Source organism: Schistocerca gregaria, chromosome 5 (assembly GCF_023897955.1).
Source record: "Schistocerca gregaria isolate iqSchGreg1 chromosome 5, iqSchGreg1.2, whole genome shotgun sequence".
Classification (NCBI taxonomy): Eukaryota; Metazoa; Arthropoda; class Insecta; order Orthoptera; family Acrididae; genus Schistocerca; species Schistocerca gregaria.
The window spans coordinates 551670305-551693244 of NC_064924.1; the positions used below are offsets into that span (position 1 = coordinate 551670305).

Consider the following 22940-nt stretch of genomic DNA (forward strand, 5'->3'; position numbering starts at 1 on the left):
GTGTTTGCTATTATGCTCTCATGGCCGTGTAAAATAACGAGGATAGGTGTAAACACTTGAAAATTACAAGTTGTCGAAATTATGTGATCGTTTGAAATAAATGTGATTATTAGCAGAAAAATAGAAATGTTTCTTAGCACTGTGTCTCGCGCATTCTGTGTTTCTCAGTTAGACAGAACTCCGTCACCTCAGGTTTCTTTGTTTTAGTATCTTCTCTGGCGATGGTGCTCAACACATCTGACGTGAACTGTACTACTTATCTGTCCAATATAGTGCGTCACTTGCTTACTCATGTTGCCCAGTGCTTAGATTGACAAAGACACGTCTCATTTTACAGTCACTCTTCTAGTGTTGACACTGTTGCAAAAGGAAAACGGGGAAGGAGGATTTGAATTTAAGGTACTATCGACAAAGAGGTCTTGAGAAACGGAGCATAAGCTGCGAAAGAATGAAGAAGTAAAACCTTTCCAAAGCTACAAAGACAGCAGATGTCTAAAGTTATTTAGGGAAACCACGAGAAACCTAATTCTCGCTTTTCTTGCGAATGCGAGTCCAGTGTCTGAACACTGCACCACCTTCCTCGGTCACTCACTGTCGAAGCTCTTTCTCCGTGGTTGGTCGTTTAAAAATACAAACTCCACGGTACCTGTGGAGATCAGTACTCGAACATTGCACAGCGGGGCTCGCGTCATGGAAAAACTCACCCACTTGATCTAGGCAAGCATCACCCGCAGTCCTTAGAGTAGACAATAACTGAGTAAGCTCGACAATTTTGGACACGTTGATATACGCTGCTGCATATTGGCACAAAACAGAAACGGTGCCCATTAATTTTTAGGTGTTATTACACTTTTTTGACCAGTTTCGGTTGAAATAATGCGGAATTTGTTGTGGGACATCATTGAACATCTCTGCTTCAGACTCTGTAATTTAATAAAGTTTCGATAGTTGGCGGCGCTATACGTAGTCTGCAAAAGGGTGTCTGTGGCGGAGGTGCGTTCCAAGCAGAGAGCTCTAGTTGAGTTTCTTGTGGAGAAAAACCAGAGCATCGCAGATATTCCTAGGCACTTGTATAGCGTCTACCGAGGCCTAATAGTAAACAAAAATACGGCGAGTCGTTGGGCGAGGCATGTGTCATCATCTTCGCAACAATGTCGCGCAAACCTGTCCGATCACCCGCGTGCCAGCCGGCCGCACGCAGCTGTGACTCCTGCAGTGTTGGAACGTTCGGACACTCAATCTAATCGACGGATCATAATCGTACACCTCGTTCCCCAACTGGACGTCTCTGTTGATAGTGTCGACTCGCTCGTCCATCAGTTGGAGTACTCGAAGGTGGGTTCCTCGCTACGTAACAGAAGACCATTAAGATCTGCGAAGGACCATCTGTCCGGAATTGCCTGCGCGTTACGAGGCTGATCGTAACTTGTTTTTCGAACATCGTCATAAGCGATGAAGCTCCGAACCGGAAACAAAACGACAATCCATGGAGTGGCGCCAAACCAGCTCTCCTCCGAAGTAACAGTTCGAAGCTGCATGCTCAGCCGTTAAAGCCATTGTGGAACTTTGAAAGGGATGTAACTCCATCATGGTACAACGATCAACTCAGGAAACTGAATAGACGACTTCAGCGTGTTCGTCGTCAAAAATGCAGACGAGCTTCCCCTTCTCCATGAGAACGCAAGGCCCCACACAAATCTGAATATCTGAGAGGAGCTCACAAAACTTCTTTGGACTGTTCACCTTCATCCACCCTACAGCCCGGATCTCGCATCTTCCGACTTCGATCTGTTTTGGCCAATGGAAGATGCGCTCCACGGAAAGCAATACGTTGATGACGGGAAGTTCTTGATGCAGCAAGACGTTGGCTGCGATGTCGACCAGTAGACTGGTGCCATGCGGGCATACAGACAGGTCCTCCCAGTGAGGCGGCGTAAGGCCGTCGCATTGAACGGAGATTATGGTGAAAAATACCATTTTGTAAACAAAAAAGTTGGGAATAATATAGTGTATTAGAATCCTGAATGAAACCAATCTGCTTCTGGAAAAAAAATGTGTAGCAATACTTATTGAACGCCGCTCGTAATTTGTGTTAATTACATTTGTATATTACAATTAGTGCACCTAGCTGTAGAAAATTGTAGTAAGTAAAATTGAAAATTATATACTCTGGCTGAGGTAATGCAACCACAGTACATTACAAGTGCTTTTATTGCCATTTGAGTTATCAATGTTGACGATGGTTAAGTTGGCGATAGTTATCCTTTACAAAATTATTGAATCACTTATTCTTTGAACACCTGACATCGTCCACCACGAGCTAAGATTTAAAAACACTGATGTACATATTGTATTAATGAATATCGTAGGGTTGTTTCCTCGAATGTTACTTGTTAATTCTTTTAGTAGAAACAGAACATCGGCAACCAGACGCGTTTAATGCACATAGTTACAAAGCGTTTTGTGGCACGTATGTCAACGTTGTACTACTCGTAGTTTTCACGCTGCATGTGTAAGGCAGCGGCATCTCCAGGCGGCGGGTCTTCCTCGTGTTTGGCGATGTTCAGGTTGGAGTGTACCACGCGTGCAGCAGAATGACTTTGATCATCATTACTTACACTCAGGACCAAAGTCATAGTCTTCAGCACACATCAGAGCTTCACACATCAGACGTGGCAGTCATGTGTTCCCAGTAGCAGCGCGTCTAAGTCTTGCTTCCCTGGCATTCCGAAAAATTCTCCCGTGATGTGCTCTTACTTTTGATTGCCCAGCCTCAGTTTTCAGCTCCATCGATCAAATTTTTTACTAACAACTTTGATTGCTCCTGAGCTACGCCGTTTCATCTTCACTGTCAGAAAACGTCCCTTCTGAAAGCATTTGCACAGTTTACCTAATTTTCCACTATCCCTTCCAGGATTTGTAACCTTTGTGACCTCACAAGGTCATAAAGTCGTGGAGTTCTGTCTCCACATTATCGCCGGCCCCGCTCATCGACAGCGACGTGAGGATCCTCCAGCAATGCAGTGGCGCTCGGGGAGGCTTGGGTGGCTAGGATTCTGTTCAAAAAACGGAATATAAATGGCGCAGTATGAGGAACATTAGGAATACAAACAACATGAGAAACAAGGTTAAAGTCTTACAAACAAAATCACAGAATATGAGAGGAAATGGGAAACTTGTCTGAATAGAGACGGCGACATCGACGACTCCCCGCCTGATTAATCTGGTAACTCCAAAGAATTATTTGAGTAACTGTTCACTGGTTAGAAACTGGATTGTCTTGTACCAGAACGAAAAATTTGAAATTACCTATACTTTAAACTATCTGACAAATTAAATATATTATTTACTTATTTATTCTTCATAATTTCAGCCTGTTATTTCGATAGCGAAAATTGGCCATAAGCACATATATTTGTATTTAATACGTTATGTTTTTTACTTCTTGCTACATAAGCCACAAAATAACAGAAAAGACAGAAAAAGATGAAAAAGGAGTTCAGCACAAAACTACTACCAGTTACCCACTATAGTACTGCTGAGTGTCGCCATCTCCTTGCCGAACGAATAAACCGAACCTGTTGAAGATTGTTATGCGGAAATGGATCTGACCTGCAACTATCCCGGCCAGCAGCAATGTAGATTGTCTGCTGGGTTTCCCACAGTAGTAATAGAGCCTACTATTCTATCTCAGAATGCATCTCTCTGTAATATCTGACTCCAACGTGAAAGTCTGTCTCGACCGTTTCCTTCAACTGTTGCCGACTGAAGTCTCCATCTCTCCCTCTGCAAGGAATGTTGACTGGCATGTTAGATAGGATGGCGTTGTTTCACTGGGTGTTTCGCGGAGCCTTCTCTTGCCCTTGCGGGTACGGTATTTCCAAATAAGTGCCAGACCATCTCGTTTCTCAGTTCCTTAGTCTTGTGCTGTGTGTTTAAAAGCCCGATTGGCTCTTGGTTTGTTCTGGGAGCGGAACGGAGCATAACGCAACGGCGAGGACAATCTTCGTAATCCTTTCCAGGGCTGGGCGCAGACTACCAACGGGTGGAGCTCCCTGAACGGGCCCTGGTGTTGACTGCGCTCCGGATGCGTGGCCGACTGACGGAAGTGTCATTTCGCCGTCATGGTATCATTCTGCAAACGCTAAAGCTGAACCCATTGACCTACGTAATAAATGATCGAACCAAGTAGAGCGCTTCTTGTGCCAAAATAAGTGTTATGTAACGTAATTGAACCATTTAAATATGCCGTAATTCAAAGTTGATACGTTCTCCATGCAAACCAAGAACACCACGTAAACGAACTGGAAATTGCACTGTGCTTTGATATGACACACTGTTTCAAATGTAAATATTTACTTACACTTTCCTCTTTTAATAGATGTGCTTGACGGCACCATATCATGTTTCCATTATTATTTAGTGCAATATCTATGTAAGAGTGTTTTGTAAGGTCGGAAAGTGGCCAGTTTGGGGAGGAGCTCATTTCAATACAAAATTTGTTACAGGTTATGAACATGTCGAACGTGATATGGTTTCCCTAAATGCTAAATAGGCTGCGCTGCTGCGCCTCGTAGTCTTTGCCCAAGGCCTTTTGCGGGCAGTTACTCGGTTAGTGTAGACAGAAGCTGGTGGGTCTGGATAGCTTTCGACACGAGTTGAACTTAGTTTTTATAGGCTATCCAGCCTCACCGTTTGAGCACTATAAAATTTTACAGGTGATAGAATTGTGAGGAAGTCTTGGAGACTTTTGACATTTTCACAGTGGTTTCAGGTGTTGTATATTTGCGCTGCTGGAAGGATTTAATTTTGGACGAATGTTAGTCTGTATCGTGATGAACTTTAGCACATGGTGGAGCAGCGTCAATGACGTACTTTAATATTAACGGATAGTTGGGACTTAGACTTTGGCTTTGCTTCGAAGGTAGCTGATTTAACTGGGGTATCTGTTAAATTTTAATATTTTCTTTACTTCACGTCTATGGCCACAAATTTTTATGTCATCAGACTACCGCATTTGGTCTATAATGACCATCTCCAGATCTGTTTTATAAAAACACATCCTAATACACTGGAGCCATAGTGGCATCGTGACCATAGACGTGAAGTAAAGGAAATTTATTCTAGTTTCGGGTCACTGTCCAAGCCGCGACCGTGTTGCAGCTTGTGTCAAATGTTATTCGATATGTTCACTGTTCTTAGCTACAAGGTTAATTCATTAATTTGATTTGAAAACCCGCATTTAATGACTTTATGTGAAGTTGGAACTCTTATTAGACCAGATTCACAGCGTGGAGGAGCCTCCCGTACGATTCTAGAGCCACACTTTGCCGTGAGGTTCGTTCATAATCCCGGACTCTAATAAATCCTAGAACCAGTTTGACAACAATGACGCAACAGGGCGTAATAAATTTCTCAACTTTTTTTTGGTCCGGGGGGGGGGGGGGGGGAGGGGGAGGAGGTCGGCCTACAATGCGTAGATTTGAACCTACAACTTTCTAGGTTGTCGTTTCACTCTGTGAATACTGTCGGAGTACTCATACTGACACAGCCGTTTGTGTCTGGTGTTGCAGAAACAAGCGATGCTGGTTCGCCAACTGGAGGAGGAGCTACGGATGCGAATGCGCAACCCGAGCATCGAGATGCAGCAGCAGATGGAGGTGCTGTACGCCGAGAACGAACACCTGACCCGCGAGATCGCCATCCTCAGGGAGACCATCAAGGTGAGAGCTCCCTGTTCCTCCACACGCCCTGCCGGCCTGTTGTCTTCATTCTGGAAAATGTAACGGCTGACTTGAAACCCATTCCCTTTCAAGTTTGCTGATTGTGATAGTTTAACAGTAGAATGGATAGAATATTTTTGGTGTTGGGCATTGGTCAAGTAGGAAATGTAGTACCTCTGAAAAAGGAACTATTATTTGATGCAAACATCTTCAAAAAGGCAAAATCATTCTACCCTCATGCCATTGGTGAAAACGATTAAAGAACGACGTCATTATAAAATGGTAGATGGCGTCTACAATTGCGGGGAGAAAAGGGAGGAAATACAGCTGCAGGAGAGGTAATTTTACAATAGCAACTGAAATTACCCAACAGAGGAAAGTCCACTGGACCTGACGGAATACCAATTCGATTCTACACAGAGTACGCGAAAGAACTTGCCCCCCTTCTAACAGCCGTGTACCGCAAGTCTCCAGAGGACCGGAAGGTTCCAAATGATTGGAAAAGAGCACAGATAGTCCTAGTCTTCAAGAAGGGTCGTCGAGCAGATGCGCAAAACTAAAGACCTATATCTCTGACGTCGATCTGTTGTAGAATTTTAGAACATGTTTTTTGCTCGAGTATCATGTCGTTTTTCGAAACCCAGAATCTACTCTGTAGGAATCAACATGGATTCCGGAAACAGCGATCGTGTGAGACCCAACTCGCTTTATTTGTTCATGAGACCCAGAAATTATTAGATACAGGCTCCCAGGTAGATGCTATTTTCCTAGACTTCCGAAAGGCGTTCGGTACAGTTCCGCACTGTCGCCTGATAAAGTAAGAGCCTACGGAATATCAGACCAGCTGTGTGGCTGGAGTGAAGAGTTTTTAGCAAACAGAACACAGCATGTTGATATCAATGGAGAGACGTCTACAGACGTTAAAGTAACCACTGGCGTGCCACAGGGGTGTGTTATGGGACCATTGCTTTTCACAATATATATAAATGACCTAGTAGGTAGTGTCGGATGTTACATGCGGCTTTTCGCGGATGATGCTGTAGCATACAGAGAAGTTTCAGCATTAGAAAATTGTAGCGAAATGCAGGAAGATCTGCAGCGGATAGGCACTTGGTGTAGGGAGTGGCAACTGACCCTTAACATAGACAAATGTAATGTATTGCGAATACATAGAAAGAAGGATCCTTTATTGTATGATTATATGATAGCGGAACAAACACTGGTAGCAGTTACTTCTGTTAAATATCTGGGAGTATGCTTGCGGAACGATTTGAAATGGAATGATCATATAAAATTAATTGTTGGTAAGGCGGGTACCAGGTTGAGATTCATTGGGAGAGTCCTTAGAAAATGTAGTCCATCAACAATGGAGGTGGCTTACAAAACACTCGTTCGACGTATACGTGAGTATTGCTCATCAGTGTGGGATCCGTACCAGATCTGGTTGACGGAGGAGATAGAGAAGATCCACAGAAGAGCGGCGCGATTCATCACAGGATTATTTGGTAACCGTGATAGCGTTACGGAGATATTTAGCAAACTCAAGTGGCAGACTCTGCAAGAGAGGCGCTCTGCATCGCGGTGTAGCTTGCTCGCCAGGTTTCGAGAGGGTGCGTTTCTGGATGAGGTATCGAATATATTGCTTCCCCCTACTTATACCTCCCGAGGAGATCACGAATGTAAAATTAGAGAGATTCGAGCACGCACGGAGGCTTTCAGACAGTCGTTCTTCCCGCGAACCATACGCGACTGGAACAGAAAAGGGAGGTAATGACAGTGGCACGTAAAGTGTCCTCCGCCACACACCGTTGGGTGGCTTGCGGAGTATGAATGTAGATGTAGATTCTCAAAAACAATTTGGGATTGCCAAAACAAAGAGATGACTTTGCGGTTTACAACGTGAACGGAAGCGTGTGGTAAACAACCATATAAAGATAATAGAACATTATTCATAACAGCATGCATACTTCGATTGACCAAAGTTCCATTAATGACGCAACTAGCAATCATTGTTACAGCAGTTACCATTTACAATTATGGCATTCAGTTACCATCTACATTTCATTACTATTCGACTTCTGTGCGGTTCTGCAGGTATGGGTGGCTGAGGCTCTGAAGCTCTACATCCTTTTGTTCCCTTCGAGGACCGTTGTTAGAAGTAACTCAGGGAGATTACGCTAAAATGTAAACTTTCAGTTCTACAGAGCTACTACAAATTCATTCGTTTTGAGAGCTCTACATTTACTAAACTATTATATCTATAGGTGTGACTGACGCATGAACAGAACTGTAAACTCACAAGTTTTGCGTTTTGGGTCTTACAAATATTCTATGAGCGCCCTCTGGTCTCATGAAACACTTCCCTGCGGTAGTTTCATATCTTATGTACCAACATCCTGTCAGTAGTCACCAGAGCAGCATTGATGCATTGTCTCAGCTGTTCCACTGTTCTTGGCATTGGGTTACGTAAAGACAGCCTTTAATGTACCCTCAAAGGAAAAAGTCACAAGGCGTTAGCAGGTGACCGGGTGGCGAGGGAACCTCATCACCTACACCACTAACCCTTGCAGAAGTTCGTAGTTTAGGCAGTGGCGATCACTCATGCTCCTATAAGGGGGTGACCCGTCTTGTTGGAAGACGAAATTCTGGGTATCAGCCGTCAGTTGTGGAAAAAAAACCGCAACACATCAAGGTAAGAGAAAAATGGTTCAAATGGCTCTGAGCACTATGGGACTTAACAGCTGAGGTCATCAGTCCCCTAGAACTTAGAACTACTTAAACCTAACCAACCTAAGGACATCACACACATCCATGCCCGAGGCAGGATTCGAACCTGCGACCGTAGCGGTCGCGCGGTTCTAGACTGTAGTGCCTAGAACCGCTCGGCCATCCCGGGCCGGCTATAGTCGTTTCAGCCATGTTTGTGACTTCATGGGTCAAAGCAGACGGGTGTAACGGGCGCTTCTGTATTTCCGCTTCCTGGGGTCTGCGCCACACTCGAACCTTGCTATTGTACTATCAGCTCTTAACAACTGAAATCGCGACTCATCTAACCAGGGCACGGTTTTCCAGTCGTGACCTATATGGTCACGAGACCAGGAGAGGTGCTGTAGGTGATGCCGAGCTGTTCGCAAAGGCACTTGCAGTGGTCATCTGCTGCCATAGCCCATTAACTCCAAATTTCGCCGCACTGCCCTAGTGGATACGTTCATGGTACGTCCCACATTGATTTCTGCTGTCATTTCACGGCGTGTTGCTTATCTGCTAACACTGACAGTTCTACACAAACGCCGCCGCTGTCGTTCGTTAAGTGAAGGCCGTCGGCCACGGCATTGTGCGTGGTAGGAGGAAAGGCCTGAAATTTGGCATTCTCGTCACTCGCTTTACAGTCACGATCTCCGAATATTGAATTCCGAAACGATTTCTGAAACGTAATGTCCCATTCGTCTAGCTCCAACTACCATTCCACGTTCAAAGTCTGTTAACCGCTGTCGTGCGGCCATACTCACGCAGAGATCCTCTTCACATGAATCACCCGAGTACAAATGACCGCTCCGCCAGTGCACTGCCCTTTATAGCACCGCCATTTGTATATGTGCATACCGCTGTCCCATGGCTTTTGTCACCACACTGTAAGTGCTTCAGCCAGACGGCTCAGCAAGCTCGTGTTGGAGGTGGGGAGTGACTATGCTATATATTTTAGCACGCAGTAGCACGGGAGGCTGCGAGGAGCAGCACGGCGGCCGTCTCTTTCCGGCCAGTTTCGCGCACGTTTCGGTGGCTGTCATACGGGCTGCATAATTTCGCTGGTAAATTTTCCGAATGGTGGCGCCGCAGAGTGCCACCCGTAGCGAAGAGACGGCTGCCATTTCCGCTTCCCCCCTCTCCGTCTAACCGGTACTTATAGCGCGCAAAGGCGCTTACCGGAGATACAGCGACGAGAGCCAACTTGTGACGTCGGCCTTCCCCGCCTGCGGGCCCCGCGCAGCAATATAAAGGGGATTACAAAGAGCGAAAAGGGGGGAGGGGAGGGGAGGCAAATCATTTCTGGCTCCGGTGACGCGCCCAAGGCCGTCGGCGGGCGAGACGGCGAGTCTGAGCCGCGGACAAAAGTCGCCCAAGGGAAACAAACCAGCAACAGGCAGGCACGCCAGGGTCACCAGCAGTAGAGAATGCGGATCAGTATAAGATGAGGAAAACAGCAGATCTTTGATGTTGCAGACCATAAGGGGAAGGAAGGTCAGAAGTCGTCGGGTTGTAACGTTACAGGCCGCAGGACGGACTGAATCTGACAAGGGAACCTCCCCATCGCACCCCCCTCAGATTTAGCTATAAGTTGGCACAGTGGATAGGCCTTGAAAAACTGAGCACAGATCAATCGAGAAAACACGAAGAAGTTGTGTGGAACTATGAAAAAAATAGGCACATATACAAACTGAGTAGTCCATGCGCAACTTAGGCAACATCAAGGGTAGTGTGAGCTCAGGAGCGCCGTGGTCCCGTGGCTAGCGTGAGCAGCTGCGGAACGATAGGTCCTTGGTTCAAGTCTTCCCTCGAGTGAAAGGTTTACTTTGTTTTTTTCGCAAAGTTATGACCTGTCCGTTCGTTCATTGACGTCTCTGTTCACTGTAATAAGTGTAGTGTCTATGTTTTGCGACCGCACCGCAAAACCGTGCGATTAGTACATGAAAGGATGTGCCTCTGCAATGGGAACCGAAAACATTTGATCGCAAGGTCATAGGTCAACCGATTCCTCCACAGGAAAACACGTCTGATATATTCTATACGACACTGGTGACGGCATGTGCGTCACATGACAGGAATATGTTGTCGACCCACCTAACTTGTACAATGGGTAAAAAGATTCTTCTACCCTGCCCGATTTAGGTTTTCTTGTGAATGTGATAATCACTCTCAAAAAAGTGATGAAAACATGTCACATAAACTGCAACAAATGAATGCAACAGTTTCACAGTCGCACAGTTTTCCCCTGAGCTCTGTGAAAACATATGTTTTTAACGTTTTCAAATTTTTCCGTGTGTAGACCGTCAAATCCTTCATATGTCCAAGCAAATCTGAACAAGTCCTGGAATTTTGGAGAGCGAAGTTGACTATGTGTGAGTGCCTGAACTTTGATAATTGTCTGAAAATAAAAAATTTAACTTCTCACTCGAGGGAAGACCTGAACCAAGGACCTCTCGTTCCGCAGCTGCTCACGCTAGCCACGGGACCACGGCGCTCCTGAGCTCACCTTACCCTTGATGTAGCCTATCTTGCGCATGGACTACTCAGTTTGTATATTTTGTTTATTTTTTTTCATAGTTCCACACAACTTCTTCCTGTTCTCTCCATTGACGTGTGTTACGTTTTTCAAGGCCTCTCCACTGTGCCAACTAAATCCGAGGAGGGTGCGATGGGGAGGTTCCCTTGTGAGAGGTCCGATGATGATAGTTTGGTGGCCAGTTGTCAGGCAGACGGCGACAGGAGGGCAGAGCATCTAGCAAGCCACGTGGCTCACAGCGGTCATCGGAGTTTCCAAAGGTAGAAATAGGGGTGTTTTCTGGCGACATGGACAGGGGACGAGCGAATTCCAGGATTGCGTGGTGTCTATTCTGTCCGAAAAGTCGAGACAAGTCGAGCTGAGAGATGTTACGCAGTTAAATAAACGGTAGGCGTGTGAAACCGACGCAGACAACGCTTTCCAAGTGTCTCATGTCACGCGCAGAAGAGCCGGGGTTGCTTCCACGCAGCAGAGTGGCGCAGTGGAAGCGTTTTGGTCCCATAAGCCAGAGGTGCGTGGATCGAAACCACGCCCTGCTAAAATTATTCTTTTTCTTCAGTGAGTCGAGCTCGATTATTAAGCCTGGGATGCGCTGATGCAGAATCCGCAGCTATGATACATTTTACGTAAACTGAACGTGGAGAGGGTAAGAAAGGAAAGAAAAGGGAGCAGATCACTAGTGTCAGCTGCATCGGGACATGATGCGGAATCAGTGGCGATGAGTGAAAATGTGTTCCGGATCCGGACCCGGGTTCTCCTGCCTTTTTTTTTTTTTTTTACAATCCAAAGCTTTCCTTTTTTTATTATACTTCTTTTGTTTTCACTAGAAAATTATGATTCATTGTTTCTTTATTATAATTTCCATGTGGCAAAAAAACATAGAATCTAAAAATAAGTAAAAAAGGGAGATTTGAACTCTAGACTGTTATAATATGAATCTGCAATGCTATTTTTATTTCTTTTTATATTGAGTACGGAAGAAAGGAACAAGGCCAAAGAAATACTTCGAGAACTCGCCACATGCGGCGTCGAAACTCCACAAGCGCCGCACCCAACCATTTTTTAAATTTGTTTATGAAGGAGCAGGCTGGAGGAGGCAAGGCGGGCAGGGGTCGAGTTCTAAGGCCTGGCCACGGTGTCTCCCCCCTCCCACCACCAGGGTGCACCGTCACAATGTTTCTCTTTAATATGAATTATCATGCGCTGGGAAACGGGCGGCCTGTAAGAGGCGGCCGTCATTTCAGCGGTCTTCACCAGGCGTCAACCGTCAGTGTAACCGGGGCCGCTGCACACCATCAGAGACTATTTCTGTAACCGTATGGGGATCGTGGAAACATCACGTCTGCAAATCAACTTCTTCTCACACCCGGCCCACTCCCAGCTAGGCGGTGGTTCCATGAACGACGAGCCAAAATAGTTAGCATAAAAGTTCGGTATTTGCGTTCTGTTTGTTAAGACCGTGAACAACTGCCACAAATCGAGGAATTTCTTTTGGCCGTTGCGGTACATGTAATGTAACGCAATTCCCTTCACCCATCGGGAAATATGCGGCGTCGGTATGAAAGAGGTCCAGGGGCACAATCGAAGCGAAGGGGAGGCGCAGGAGGAAATTCATAATCTGGGGGATCAGCTTCCAGAAATCAAGTGCGGGGCCACAGTTCAGCCTCTGTTCGTCCGTATGTATCGTCGCGCAACGGAAGCACGTGGGTTCATCAGTTAGGTGAATGGCATGGAGCCTTAGTCGGGCTGGAAATTTTCTCGTTTGTCACCACATATCAAGTAGACCGCACAAGAAGGGCGCGTGTGTGGCTCGCCAAACCCACGTCCAGTCGACTGTGGGGTATCGTCATACAATGTCGTTAGCCGGATTCCGGCGTTGCAAGACATTATAATAAATCTTTGCTGTCGGGTTCTGTATCTCTGGAATAACTCCCAACGTACAGCTGTGCTCCACGAAAAACGCCCTAACATGAGATATCGGAGGGGACAAATGTCTACAAGGTACCGGTGGGCATAACGTGTGTGGGTCCACCTCTGCCATCAGGGTGCCAGTAAGGTTGTCTGTTAGCGAAAGCCAGAGTCGCTGCACTGAGCGGAGATACAGCACCAGTGCCCTGTGCTTCTTTGGTGCATAAACGTGTTACTATCAGTCTGTTTCTCTTCACAGTTACACCAAGCTTGAACGTCATTAATCCTACGCCTGTACTTACATAATAGTCATAAAATACGTCCACAAAACTCTCAAAATAAAGTACACTGTTTAAGCAGAGCGAAAAAGTGTTACCTGTATTTTTGTTGCCGGTTGTTATAACTGAATTCTCGAAGGACTGCTTTTGTAAAGGCAATGTTTCTCTTGCACGAACATTAGCGATTCATTTTATGTGTGGTGCTTTCAACACTAGCCTTTAATTTTTTGCTGTCACTTCCAACAGACTTGGATTGTCTCAGAAAGTAGACACTGCTAAGATGTGAAATAGTTAAGTCCAGGAAACTGATGTAAAAATAAATAAAAGGCAGTCTAGATCGCATATACAAATTTATTTAAAAATAGTGACCTGTTTCGATCTGTCTTAGATCATCATCAGAACATATTCAGCAATAAGAGTAAAGTTAGAGACTTGGAGGGGTGTCCGAAAAGGAATTGCAACTTAAATCTAAACACAAACGAAAGATGCCAGGCGATGACTATGACATGAATCAGTAACCGTATGTAAGAGAGATGGATATCAGCTGCTGATCAGCGTAAGGAAAGTACAGGTTAAGTTGAGGAATTCCCCCCCCCCCCCACCGTCTTCAGCAAGACATAAATAATACCCAATGAGGTACAGTGTTCAGAGAAGCGTGACAAAGTATTCTGCCTACACGAACTACGTGTACAAACAGTAGAACTGTTTATCCACTGAAGCGGCAAAGAAACTGGCAAGTGTCTGGCGCAGTTGTTAGATCGGTTACTGCTGCTGCAATGGCAGGTTATCAAGCTTTAAGTGAGTTTGAACGTGGTGTTATAGCCGTCGCACGAGCCACGGGACACAGCATCTCCAAGGTAGCGATGAAGTGGAGATTTTCCTGTACGACCATTTCACGAGTGTACCGTGAATATTACGGGTTGCGCTGCGGCCGGAAAAAGATCCTGCAAGAACGGGACCAACGACGACTGAAGAGAATCGTTAATCGTGACAGAAGTGCAACCCTTCCGTAAATTGCTACAGATTTCAGTGCTGGACCACCGACAAGTGTCAGCGTGCGAACCATTCAACGAGACATCATCGATATGGAGTTTCGTAGCCGAAGGCCCACTTGTGTACCCTTGATGACTGCACGACACAAAGCTGTACGCCTCGCCTGGCGGAGTCAACACCGACATAGGACTTTTAATGACTGGAAACATGTTGCCTAGTCGGACGAGTCTCGTTTCAGATTGTATCAAGGGGATGGACGTATATGGGTACGAATCCATGCACACTGCATGTTAGCAGGGAACTGTTCAAGCTGGTGGAGGCTCTGTAATGGTGTGAGGTGTGTGCAGTTCGAGTGATAGGGGACCCTGATACGTCTAGATACGACTCTGGCAGGTGACACGTACGTAAGCATCCTGTCTGATCACCTGCATCCATTCATGTTCATTGCGCATTCCGACGGTTCCGAAGGACTTGAGCAATTCCAACAGGGCAATGCGACACCGCACACGTCCAGAATTGCTACAGAGTGGCTCCAGGAACACTCTTCTGAGTTAAAAACTTCTGCTAGCCAGCAAACTCCTTAGACATGAACATTATTGAGCATATCTGGGATGCCTTGCAACGTGCTGTTCAGAAGAGATCTCCACCTCTTATAGATTTATGGACAGCTCTGTAGGATTCAGACGTTAGTCGTGTCAGTCCCACGTCGTGTTGCGACGCTTCTGCCTGCTCACAGCGGCCCTACATGATATTAGGCAGGTGTTCCAGTTTCTTTGCCTCTTCAGTGTGTAACGACAACAGATGTAACTGTTATACAAAATAGTATACCCAACACGCCATAATTAACAGTATTACCGTAAACCAAGGGGACTGATGTTATTACGTGAGATAATAGAGGCCCATTGGTAACCAAGGTGACGGCCTGTACAGTATCGAAGCGCTCCGTATGCAGAGACAACAGGAGCGCCAGCACCAAAGCTAGTACGTAAGACAGGAGAACCTATGGTGTATCACTTGGACGCCGTTGTCTGTGAAGTGCGCTATGAAGCGCAGAAATGTCTACGAGCCGCGGCGTGACTGCACCGAAGCGAAAGATCATCCAGTGATGATGAGCCAAAGGTCGCCGAACACTATGGAAGCAGAAAGTTGGAAACTCGAAACACTGTAACAAACCAAATGGGATAGGAATTGAACATAACCAACTGTAGTCCAGACATATATAATCCAATGACAAAACAACAAAGTAACATGCTGTGTGATAAGAACTTAAAATGACCTACATTAAAAATCGTCTGGCACATAATCATATGTGGTCATGAAGCACAAAGGTATACAACATAAAGCATACAGCATCGTAGCTTAGAATAAAATACCTTAAACATGTCTACAATTGACGGTCAAAAGATAACGAGCAATCATACGTAACATAAAACAATCCAACACAATTAAATGTAGTTGTAAAACATAAAAACAGTAAACGACAAAATCTAGATGCAAGATCATTTGTTAAAGTAGTTATGACTTAGCATAAAAACAACTGAGAACGAGCGTAGTAGTCAAATTAATAAGCATGGCAGCTTACCAAGCATTTTAATAGAAATTGCAAAAGAGTGATGTAGCTGTGAACTGAGTCCATAAACAGTAACAAAATAGCGAAACAGCGGGTGATTTCATAGTAATTCATCAAATAAATCAAAAAATATTTTTCCTGGAAATTGAACTGTTCATTCAGGAAGACTGAAGGTTTGTTTTTCTCATGTACGAAAATTTCTATTTCTTCTGAGATGTTCAATAGGAGTCCTTTAGGGGCACTCTGAAGAATTTTTACATTATTACCAGTGGATTCTGGAGAATTACTACTCTGGATTATTTGTTGACCAAATAGTGATTTGCTACAGACTGTACCTGGTGTACGCCCCTCTGCTCAGTGTATTGGTTATCACAGATGTCACAGAGGGTTCTGTAAATCTAAGAATTTAATTGTTGTCGCACTTGGTTCGTCGGTTGTGAAAGCCATAGTCAGGTCAGTTATTTTGTAATAATTTTTTTCTTCGGAAAAGTTTGTCATTTTCATACACTTTCGAGTAGTGGTTTCGGTACTGCCGTGTGACGTCCCTCTATCGCCTTTGGGTATATCTTCAGTTAATTACTGTAGTTAGATTTATGCTTTGTTTGGACATCCTCTAAGTCTTCAGTTTTACTGTTATTGCAGAGTATGGTCAGATGATCTAAAGCAGATGGAAAGCGGTCACCATTTTTCAATAAATGTGTGTATACGATCAAGAATGCCTTTTAATTTTCAGTAATTATTGTTTGCATATCTCTGCTATGTCCAATTATGATTACAAAAATAATAGGAAGAAGAGGTTTCTAGTTGTAGCTGTTGACTTTGTACTGTTCATTATTCTTTTCTGATAAAGACAGTGGCTGAGAGAGGTGGAGAGAGCAACCATAGATGGGTGCAGTGTCATTCTCTGGTTTCATGTTGCGCTATGCACTAAATCACATTTAATTCTTGTTCGTGGATATTAAAAGTCAGAAAAATGGTTCAACATAGTTTCAATTTGAAACTACTCTGCTGCCTCATCAAATTTTCAGGATTCGTATGGAATGTCAGACTATTATACAGAGCAGCAACAGTACCGAAGCAACTCTTAGAATTTATGATCTCAAATGTGCATTGACAAAACCATGATAAAAGTAAGGCGTATAAGAGTATAAAAAACTATTCACAAATATTACATATATCAACCAAGGAAAATATATGACAATGATAAAACCCGCTATCCTGCCAGTCTATAATTTACTGAAGAAAGATATTTTGTAAATTTAAGATTCAAACAACACAAATTAAGAAATAACTTAACCCTAGAAAAGGTACCTTAGAGATGACGAAACGTGTCTTGTGGTCGAACAATATTGTATTCACGGATGGAAGATATGTTAAAAAAAACATTTATTCTGCTAAGGCTGTCAATATATTTTAAATAATATATTTTATTCAATAATACTGACCAAATACTTCGGCTTAGTCTCACCTCACGTCATAAAAGAATACAGCAAGAGCATCGGGATTTCGAAAACAACACTAAAGAAAAGTAATTTTGGTTAAAGGCATATTCGTATGGTCAGATTAACACTGAAGTGTATGATATTAAGCATGTCCGTGTGGTTTTCGGAATGCCATTGCTCTTTGAGTATTCTCTAATGTTTGGTTGTTTATTACAGTGTAATATCTGATCTGTTAATGCTGCCTGCACTAGAAGATGAAAATGTGCACTTGAAATTGAGTGAACAGTTGAAACTAGCCAATGGTATGGAATGAAACACTTCGTTTCGAATAAACTGACTGGGAAAGAACAGATCATTTTATATGATTAATAATAGCCAAATTTCTTTACCAAACCGATAAAAACGACTTCAATTTCCTGCAAGACGATAAATGTTGTTAACAGCTTGGAATAACATCAAATCACAAAACTGGAATAATAACGAATTATTTTAGTCTGCCGTGATTATAAATATTTTAATTCACTTGGTAGTTTCAGGTCACAGAAATCCGTTTTGTTTCCATTGGCGCGAGAGCTGAGCACAAAGTAAAAACAGAAAATACCAAAATAACTAAACGTAAACGTAGGTCACGTGGAGATGACTCCCACTCAAACACAGAGAGCGATACGCGTGCGCGAATCTTGCAACTTGAGATCTCCAGAAAAAAATTCCTGTTATATTCTAGCTGCTTGCTTCTCACTGTTTAAACAGCTGTCGTGCACAGTACAAATAAGCAGAAGCGTGAGAAGGCGCTGCTTAAGTACAGCTTCAGCTTTGCGCATGCGCGAGAACCCGCTGGCAGCTGCTTCAACGAACCGTATTTGAACATGTCATTTATCCTGATCAAGGGGGAGGGGGGGCGCTAGATTCACCCTATTAACACTTCTCCGTGACGTCAGTATGACATGTACATGCCCAGTTTCGACTGCCGGGGGCGTCTATCGACTTTCGTGGCCATATCGAGTTCTGGGAAGTGGGAGAAGCCGTATTTGATAGGTTTTAAACAACTGTATAGTCCGCAGCTCGTGGTCGTGCGGTAGCGTTCTCGCTTCCCACGCCCGGGTTCCCGGGTTCAATTCCCGGCGGGGTCAGGAATTTTCTCTGCCTCGTGATGACTGGGTGTTGTGTGATGTCCTTAGGTTATTTAGGTTGAAGTAGTTCTAAGTTCTAGGGGACTGATGACCATAGCTGTTAAGTCCCATAGTGCTCAGACCCATTTGAACCACTGTGTATGTCCCAAGAAAACAGACAGCTTCTAAAATTGGGGACATCTCGAAACGCTTGGCCGTTGGTACGATTGGTTATTTCGTGAGATAGAGTTGCTACCACAGTCACAACGATACTCTGTATTTGGAATCTTTTTGCCATTTCCGAAGAGTGTTTGGTAATAACACATTCATTTTACTGGTGTGCAAAACATGTATAATTTTATGCATATGAGAAAACAAAATTATTTTACGTGTATGGTCCCCAAGTGAATAAAAAGATCAGTTATAACGAAGTCAATAAACAGGTGACATCGGCTAAGATGACGGAAGATGTGACTTAACCACTGGTCCGTGGCCAGTAAATCCGTTCCAATTTTTTATTACTGAAGAGGTACAGAAAGTGATTGGGCATTTGCAGAGTGCAGACCATGTCTGAAAAGAACTTAACTCAGTCACATTATTTCAGATTGGTAAACTACTATAAAAAAAAGCGTCCCCTAGGTGGTGGCATGTGCCAGAATGATGATGGTGCTCACTCCCAAGTGAAATCGTCAGTGTGTAGGCTCACCGCGGTGATACCTCTACGTAACCACAAGATGGTTGACCGTCCCACGGGAGGCTCACTGCATTCTGATTCGATACTACAACGAATGTCGAACGGTGTTCCCGACGGTCGAAACTGCGCATGCTGTCATCCTAATGACGTCACGGAGAGCTGTTACGGAGGTAAATCTAGCGTCTTCTTGATAAAGGGAAGACAGCTGTAGCTTGAAGTTGGAGACTAGCCCCCACTCCACAGAAACCTGCAGTAGCTACCAGCATCAGCCGACGGGCGTGGCCAAGAATGATATGTTACAACCCTGCAGCTGGCATGCAGGTGATAACACGGAAAGGAAGCAAATCCGAGCACCTTTTCATATAGACGACTTTCTTTGGCGTCTCCTACCCACTGGCGACGTAAGTCCCTCATATTATGAATCCCTTCATATTGATGCTGATTTGAAGAGGGGGTAGGAAATGTCATACACCCTCAGGGGTAGCTCCAAGTTTTTGGAGGAACCCACGCAACTTTTAAGGAGGCAAGTACTGTCACTGCTGGGAATGAATACCTGCCGTTCTGATACCGAGCGAAACGGAAAGAGCACCGCTGGCCTCGTTAAGAATTTTAAAGACAATCGTAATATAATTTAACTTCTCCTCCATAAACGAAACTGCTGTGTGAGATTTATCACCAGTGTTTTCCAAAGGGAACGTCAGATGAGAAGAGCATTATTCATACCTCCAAATGAAAACAGCAAGTTAGTGATCAATAGCGCTCTCCACTGACGGCCACAGCCAAACTCTTAATTAGAAGAGACGCGAAAACCGCAAAAAAGAGTAACATATTGTGGCCTGTCTACTGTCTGATATTCCTTTATTGACTGTGACGGCTCCTATCTCTCCCCCCTCTCGGGTATTTTTCCTTCAAGTCTCTCTCGAAGATGCCGTAAAAACCAGTGGCGTTAATTTCCGCGAAGAATGACGAAAACCTCCTGGAGACGCGCCATTCAAACGGACGCAACAACAAAACAAGAGCTCCATATTTTCTGTACATTTATTCGGTAATTCTCCCACACCTGAAACTGTGTTGTGCAATCTGCTATTCCGTCGCAAACAAAATATCGTACTATTAAACAATAAAGTTAGCGCATTTATCTCGCTGATTAATGAGGTTGCGAAAACACATTTAGCTTCATATCCTGAGGTGAAAACAGCGTTTGGGGTGGAAAGGTTACCATTCCTCGCTTCTCACACCTTGACACCTTTTCTTCGCGACGTGCGAAGGTTCTGTCGTTAAGTGTATCTGTTTACTTTATACACTCCTGGAAATTGAAATAAGAACACCGTGAATTCATTGTCCCAGGAAGGGGAAACTTTATTGACACATTCCTGGGGTCAGATACATCACATGATCACACTGACAGGACCACAGGCACATAGACACAGGCAACAGAACATGCACAATGTCGGCACTAGTACAGTGTATATCCACCTTTCGCAGCAATGCAGGCTGCTATTCTCCCATGGAGACGATCGTAGAGATGCTGGATGTAGTCCTGTGGAACGGCTTGCCATGCCATTTCCACCTGGTGCCTCAGATGGACCAGCGTTCGTGCTGGACGTGCAGACCGCATGAGACGACGCTTCATCCAGTCCCAAACATGCTCAATGGGGGACAGATCCGGAGATCTTGCTGGGCAGGGTAGTTGACATACACCTTCTCTAGCACGTTGGGTGGCACGGGATACATGCGGACGTGCATTGTCCAGTTGGAACAGCAAGTTCCCTTGCCGGTCTAGGAATGGTAGAACGATGGGTTCGATGACGGTTTGGTTGTACCGTGCACTATTCAGTGTCCCCTCGACGATCACCAGAGGTGTACGGCCAGTGTAGGAGATCGCTCCCCACACCATGATGCCGGGTGTTGGCCCTGTGTGCCTCGGTCGTATGCAGTCCTGATTGTGCCGCTCACCTGCACGGCGCCAAACACGAATACGACCATCGTTGGCACCAAGGCAGAAGCGACTCTCATCGCTGAAGACGACACGTCTCCAGTCGTCCCTCCATTCACGCCTGTCGCGACACCACTGGAGGCGGGCTGCACGATGTTGGAGCGTGAGCGGAAGACGGCCTAACGGTGTGCGGGACCGTAGCCCAGCTTCATGGAGCAACAGTGTCGCTAATTTGCTGGGAAGTGGCGGTGCGGTCCCCTACGGCACTGCGTAGGATCCTACGGTCTTGGCGTGCATCCGTGCGTCGCTGCGGTCCGGTCCCAGGTCGACGGGCACGTGCACCTTCCGCCGACCACTGGCGACAACATCGATGTACAGTGGAGACTTCACGCCGCACGTGTTGAGCAATTCGGCGGTACGTCCACCCGGTCTCCCGCATGCCCACTATACGCCCTCGCTCAAAGTCCGTTAACTGCACATACGGTTCACGTCCACGCTGTCGCGGCATGCTACCAGTGTTAAAGACTGCGATGGAGCTCCGTATGCCACGGCAAACTGGCTGACACTGACGGCGGCGGTGCACAAGTGCTGCGCAGCTAGCGCCATTCGACGGCCAACACCGCGGTTCCTGGTGTGTCCGCTGTGCCGTGCGTGTGATCATTGCTTGTACAGCCCTCTCGCAGTGTCCGGAGCAAGTATGGTGGGTCTGACACACCGGTGTCAATGTGTTCTTTTTTCCATTTCCAGGAGTGTATGACTGCGAAGAGCGCGTCGTGGATACGGTGTTGTATGGTCAGGAAGGCACGGCCGTAAAGGAGAGTGACAAGTTTATTGTCTGCTCTCGCACACAATAGTCACACCACACTCACAATCACACTCGTTAAATCGTCGGGCTCCTTCCCCTTCCCACTGCAATTAGCGAGGAAGATTACTGCCACTTGAGCACTGCATGCAGAGACACATACATTTGCTCTTTGTTATAAAGGAGAACAGTTTTGAAATTAGGTGGACTGATAAGAAATGAGGAGGTTCTCCACAGAATCGGCGAGGAGAGGAGCATGTGGAAAAGATCGACAAGAACAAGGGACAGGATGAAAAGACATGTGTTAACTAAGGCATCAGGGAGTAACGTCCGTGGTACTACAGGTAGCTGTAGAGGGCGAAAACTGTGAGGCGAGACGTAGAAGAATTTATTCCACAAACAATTGAGGACCTTGTATAGAAGTGGTGTTGTGAGATGAACAGGTTGGTACAGGAGGTAACATTGCGGCGGGTCGCGTCCAACTGGTCAGAAGACCGATGATTAAAAAGATTTAAAAAAAGGAATAATATGTCGCTCAGACAGAGAGTGCTTGCTAGATAACAGTGTCAGAATGAAAAAAACATAGAAATTATAGAGCAACAGGCGTACACGTATTAGACATGAGTTAATGTATATACAGGACACTTTCATTTCTCCAAAGGCACTAAGTTCGAGCTGAAACTGAACGGAGGGAATTCTGTCACCTGGAAGCTTTGTGTCTGTCCATGAGCCGAGCTCACATGACACAGGCGGTAGAACACTGGCCACGAAAGGCAGCTGACCGGGCTGAATCCCTTTGTGATGAATACGAATGGAAATTATAACAATTCCCATTGCGTAAAGATGCTCTATTGACTGTTTTTGATCGTAATAATTATGGTGGCGATTGACATATTTGTCGTACGAGTGTGTGTGTGTGTGTGGTTTGAGGTTTTCGGGCGCTAAACAGCGTGGTCATCAGCGCCCAAACGCATAGAAACAGGAGCACATGCGGTGAAGGGACGAAGACGGACAGCGAACAAGGAGAACGGCTAAAAGACACAGGCCTGACGCAGTTCCAAATCATCACATAGAGGCAAAAAGAAAAGAAACGCACGATACACCACTTTTATTATCCCACTGCATAATAATCTGCCCTCAGTTTACTCTTTCGAGGAAGCTACGGGACATGATGTCGCTGAGGACACGTATCACGACTGCTGCA

General features: G+C 45.2%; 1 protein-coding gene across 3 annotated transcripts in view; it reads left to right on the forward strand.

Annotated features, from left to right (window-relative positions):
- The window catches only part of LOC126273160 (trichohyalin-like), a 1218599-nt gene that overhangs the window by 913445 nt on the left and 282214 nt on the right, over positions 1-22940 (forward strand). For all 3 annotated transcript variants that reach the window (XM_049976627.1, XM_049976629.1, XM_049976628.1), the window contains exon 2: positions 5574-5723. In XM_049976627.1, the coding sequence (XP_049832584.1) occupies positions 5574-5723 (150 nt within the window). The remainder of the gene's footprint in view (positions 1-5573; positions 5724-22940) is intronic.